General features: G+C 41.2%; 1 protein-coding gene across 1 annotated transcript; it reads right to left on the bottom strand.

Moving 5' to 3' along the window:
* LOC115371551 (solute carrier family 22 member 6-like) lies at nt 1–5,603 on the bottom strand. Its single transcript, XM_030068993.1, has 10 exons — nt 5,199–5,603; nt 4,993–5,096; nt 4,003–4,157; nt 2,627–2,795; nt 2,360–2,483; nt 2,148–2,263; nt 1,832–2,046; nt 1,601–1,709; nt 606–809; nt 1–363 (listed from the first exon to the last, which is right to left on the bottom strand). The coding sequence occupies exons 1-10, from the start codon at nt 5,601–5,603 to the stop codon at nt 282–284; spliced, it is 1,683 nt and encodes a 560-aa protein (XP_029924853.1). The 3' UTR covers nt 1–281.

Here is a 5,603-nt window from a genome sequence, read left to right as displayed (position 1 = left end):
GGAAAAGGTGAATCATGTAACTTCACAAGAAACATTCTCTGGGGTGCAGTTATCAAGGCTATTGTGTAACAAATAAACAAAGGTCTGAAAATTGTTTGCCACTTCACATTTCACTGCATTTGACCAAAATAACATTACAAATCCATTTTTCCAGCAGTAACATGACACAGTGAACTTGATACAAACCAAACAAACAGACCAGAGAAAAAGCAATACCAACTCTATTTTCCTCAGCAATATCAGCAGAAATATTGGGAGCATACTGAACATCCTCAGGCAGCCTACTTTAGCAAATTATCCTGGATATCTTGCAAGAATACTGTTTCCTTTTTTGGTGACGTTTTGGAGCTCCTCCCAGATCCCCTGCATTTGATAATAAAAGAAGTTATTTTGGATACATGTGCATTTTTCCTCTTGTATTCTTGTTTCTGTCCTGACTACATTGTGAACATTATTCTCCTTACCTCCTATATGCCAAACCCTAGAGATTGTTCATTAAATTCCACAAATGCTAGACTTGATGTATTGACTTTGGGACTCAAATAATGTCAACTTTATACATGAGAACAAATCCAGCCGCTGTCCCTGTAGGAACAGGCTCTTACCTGTCTTCCACATCTTGTATTGTGTCAGGTAAGGGTACACCGAGTGTTTCTGGCAGAAATATTGCAGCCACCCCACTTAGGATTGGAGCTCCTCCATAGATTAAGCCTGGAAGCCATGGTATATAGTCTCCAAGGAGCAGCACCATGGGTGCCACCATGGCCCCTATGCGAGCCATCATGGACACCCAGCCCATGCCACTCTGTCTGATGAAGAAAAAAAATTGATCACAGCAGCCAAACTCATCCTTTAGGACAAATACTAAAAGTACATGTGATATATCAGCTGGCCTTGATGTATGCCACCTTTCCTAATTATACATGTCAGTTAGTAATTCATTTAATCAGGAGAACTGAAGACATTAACAAATCAGTGTAAGTGTGAAAACTGTCATTATAACTTTCCTAATTTGAAATGGATTTTCATTCATTCATTCATCTTCTAAATCGCTTATCCTCACTAGGGTCGCGGGGGGGTGCTGGAGCCAATCCCAGCGCTCATAGGGCGAAGGCAAGGAAACACCCTGGACAGGTCGCCAGTCCATCGCAGGGCAGACAGACAAACACTGACATTCACACACACAGTCATACCTAGGGGCAATTTAGCTTCTCCAATTCACTGCATGTCTTTGGACGGTGGGACGAAACCGGAGTGCCCGGAGGAAACCCACGCAGACACGGGGAGAACAAGGAAACTCCACACAGAAAGGACCTTGGGTGGGAATTGAACCCAGGACCTTCTCACTGTGATGTGACAGTGCTAACCACTGCACCACCGTGCCACCCAAAATGGACTTTAAAACAATCAATCTTTTGCCCATATCTCACATCAAGGCTTTTAAATTAAGGTTTCCAACAGAAAAATAAACAAAATATGTTGTTTGTTAAATCAGTTTTAAGAAACACAAAGCAAATCACCACAGAAATTCTGTCAGTATTGGATTGTGAACCCAATTAATTCATGAGGTCCCTGCCACTCCTGCTTAGAAAAGACTTACCGAATGACGGTTGGGAAAAGCTCTCCAGCATAAAGGTAGCAGCAGTTGAAGGAGGCAGCAAGACAACCCTTACCCACTACAGCTAGACAGGTGCGTGCTGTCTGTTTCTCTGCACAGTAGTGAAAAATCAGTTAGCTCACACATTTGGGGCGGCTGTAGAGTTCTACAGTTGTATGGTAACCCATTTTATAGACGTGTAATTTACTTATAATCGTACTTAGCACAACATACCATAGGGCACCACCAGGTTCAGCAAAATAGCGATTCCAGCCATGATCAGCGCAGCACATTGTGATGGCCTTCGCCCAGCAAAACTCATAGACAAAGTTATGACTACTTTTGCAGGGATATCAACAGCTCCAAAGATCACTTGGATTAAGTAGATGTCCACTCCAAATTTTTGTAGATCCATGGCAAGACCATAGTAGGCAAAACTTGTTGATAGCCTGAGTCATGAACACAGCAGGGTCAGGGTAGTGTCATTGCAATTTGAAAATCATCACATAATATGGTGTGTTGAATTCCAACATAAAAACAAGAAATCTACCAGACGGCACTGAGGCATATAGTCATCGTCCTCATGGTGGGAGTTCGGAACAGGTCCAACATGGAGTAGGAGCCCTGAGAACACGACAGTTCTTTCTTCATGGATTCCTGCAGCATCTACATATGAAGACAGATCATTATGAATCAAAAATATTATCTTATTCTGAGATAGCTAGTGATAGCTAGCAACCAAAACACATAGTAGTCCCTTACTTCAAGGTCAATTTTGTTTCCCTCTTCAGAGCGTCCATTAATTCGGGCCACACTTTTGAGGTTCTTGAGAGCTTGCTCAGGCTTATTTTTCAGGACTAACCATCTGGCAGATTCAAGAAACCACCTGTGCAAAACACATTTGTTTACATTCTTTAAATGATTTAAAATCTGCATCATTAACTTCTCTTTTTTCTAAATCTTATATGATGCTTAAATAATGTGGCAAGTAATAGTTCTTGTTTTGAAGTTCAGTGTTGCACCTCTCACCATGAGTAGAGGAAGGAGACATAGAAGGGTAAGCCAACAGCCAAAGTTAACCGCCGCCAGTCCCGGATGAAGTAGGCTATAGCTGCCAGGATCAGCTGTCCTATTGTGTAACAGTAACCTGTCCCTGTACCCACCACAGTCCGCACAGAAGTTGGAATCCACTCCACAACTGGAAAAAGAAGAACCACAGAACACAATGTTCAAAGGTCCTTACTGCGCATTTTGACTGTTAATTAACAATTGTGGCCCAATCAGTCCACCACAATTTGTGGTGGACTGATTGGTTAGTATGTACAGCATATGCTTTGGTAGCTCTAAGGACTAAGGATGTGTTGGTCAGTCAGTCTGTCTGTCTGTCTGTTTAACATTTAACAATATGTCTTGAATTCTATTGGGTGAATTACCATAAAAGTTGGTGAGCATATTCATGCTCCTCAGAGGATGAAGCCTCTCGATTTTGGTGACACTTCTTTCTTGTGCTGTCATCAGGTAAAATTTTGGCATGTACACAACATACCTTTAATTTTAATGGATAGCTTTTCAAGTAATTTGCTGCGTCCTAGAAAATGATCCCCATCAATCTTAGCATCATCATCCCTCTAGCCCCACCCAGAGGCCAAAATGTCAATTTTGGTATCTCAGAATCTACTGGGTGGAATTACCTATGCATGGGAACTTTTGAGTTTCAAATTTTTGCCCTGCTGGAAAGCAGACCCTAAGGATGGCCATGTGGGTTGTTTGGTTGGCTGGTCAGTCGGTCAGTCAGCTTGTGCAGCAGTTCAACATTTACCTCCAGGGCAACATATCTTGAAATTTACTGGATGAATTGCTAAAAGATTTGGTGAGCATATTCATGTTCCTCTGAGAATGGACCCTCTCAGTTTTAGTATCCTTGCTACCTTTTTTCTAGAGTCCAGGACTGTCATCAGGCCAATCAATTACATGTTTACGACATATCTCTACCTGTAACGGATGAGTCGCCAATCAATCAGGTGAACATACTCATGCTTCCAAGAGAATGGACCCTATTAGTTTTGGAATCATTATGAGCTTTCTTCTAGCGCTACCCTAAGGCCAAAATGTCAGATTTACTATCTTAGAATCTGTTGTGTCAGATGCCATAAAATTTGATGAGTCCATTTTTGCTCCCCAGAGGATGAACCCTGTACATTTTGTTGACCTTATGACCTTTTGTGTAGCACCACTCTCAGGCCAAGGTCATATGTGCACACAAGGTATTAGTAAATATTATTAGCAGACCACCAAGACATTTGGTGAGTGCATTTGTACTTCACACAGAAAGATGTACAGATTTCATACTGACCATATTTTTTTTTACCATGCAACACTGATTGCTGTGTCTCTCGTTAACTTACTCAGGGAGAAGGAGTTGAGCACAAGGCCAGACAGCGCCATGCCACAAATGAAGCGGAAGAGGCAAAAGAGGGAGAAGGAGGTAGAGAAAGCAGTGCACGTCCCTCCTACTGCCATCAGCAGGTTAGAGATAAGCAGAAGGATGCGTCGACCATATCTAGGAGGATGTGTTTAAAAGTATGCGTAAAGACTGAGGTCAGAGAGATCAAATTCAGGACACTTGTTGTCACAATACATGACTTCTTAAAGGACCATACTGGTGATTTTGCATGTTTAGCCTAATATCTACAAAATGTATTTACTTCATGTTTCGACAAGTATTTTCCTGAAGGAAGGAAAATGTTTTGTCATACCTTTTTTAGTTTAGTTTAGTTGGTTTTAGTTTTTTCTTTAGTTTTAGTTCATTATAATAACCTTGACATGAAAATGAACTTTCCAAGATTTCAAACTTTTTTCACACCATTACAGTATTCCATCACCATAATAATGTGGTGCTTTAGTCTCCAGAAGAACATTTGCTTTACACACTGAATTATTAGTTCCATGGTTCATAACAACAACATTGTTAGCCGCAGAAACAGAAAATTATAAGGTGGGTGTTTCAACCCAAAATTAAAGTAAATAAAAAATAAGAATTTTGATTATATATTGTGAAATCTTTAGTACCCCTACATGTTTTGTAAAATGGTTTGTTGCATTGTAAAATGTGGGTAAATTGTAGCAAAATGGGCCAGACATTCAAAGTCACTGCTATGGTCCTTTAAACTGTTACATAGAAATAAGCAAGTCTGGACCATTATGATGTGCATGAACAAAACAGCACCAGAATAGCTGGATTTCATCTTTGCTCTTCATTCAACAAATGTATACAAAGCTCTACTTATCAAAAATGTAACAGGAAAGTAACAAATACAAATTATAACAGTCATATATGCCTGTGTTATGTATGATTAATAACGTACTCAAAATGTAAAAATGTTATGTTAACTTACTTGTCTGAGAGACTTCCAAAGACAATAGATCCCACGAGCACGCCTCCCATATAGATGGTTTGTGCCATCTGCTTCAAAGGGCGCAGATCACACACTAAATGCCACTGAAATAAATACAAGATGACACAAGGGAACACAACATTTAAAAGTTTGTAGCATATAAAAGGTTGATTCGAAAGCTTTGAAAAAGATGTATATACTCCTACATCAGATATGATAGTTGAGGTCATCTCAGTCATATTGTATGACCATCCATCTGTGCATCCTTGAAGGTCAACATTAACACCGCTGTCTGTGTTTTCCTCCTCCTCTGGATTGGAGGTCCTGTTTTTAGCCAGGAGGTGCCACTGTGGCACAATGTAACGCTGGCACCTCTCTGGCTTTCCGCTCTTGTCCAGCGGTACCGTAATCAGCTGCACTTCCTCTGGGCTCAGCTGGGATTGAGAGAGGTTTCTGTGCTCGCTGCAATAATGAGGGGGCACGGCAGCCACAAAGTTCTGCAGCAGGTTGTGACTGGCCATCATAAGGATTGGCAGGCACAGTAGGGTGACATGCAAGACCTGGAAGCGCCCTGTGGCCCCCACCTGCTCAAGAAGGTCACCAAAAGCCAT

This window comes from Myripristis murdjan, chromosome 14 (assembly GCF_902150065.1).
Source record: "Myripristis murdjan chromosome 14, fMyrMur1.1, whole genome shotgun sequence".
Classification (NCBI taxonomy): domain Eukaryota; kingdom Metazoa; phylum Chordata; class Actinopteri; order Holocentriformes; family Holocentridae; genus Myripristis; species Myripristis murdjan.
Note: the sequence above shows the minus strand (reverse complement) of the source record. Positions and strands in the feature narration are given on the sequence as shown.

Bases quoted from the DNA above. Each gene is read 5' to 3' on its own strand.
- LOC115371551 (XM_030068993.1), bottom strand. From the start codon at position 5,603: ATGGCTTTTGGTGACCTTCTTGAGCAGGTGGGGGCCACAGGGCGCTTC. The intron at 2,796-4,002 runs GTAAGTTAACGA...TTCTTTTTCCAG, and splicing joins GCTCAACTCCTTCTCCCTGA to TTGTGGAGTGGATTCCAACT. The intron at 2,484-2,626 runs GTGAGAGGTGCA...TGTTTTGCACAG, and splicing joins GTCTCCTTCCTCTACTCATG to GTGGTTTCTTGAATCTGCCA.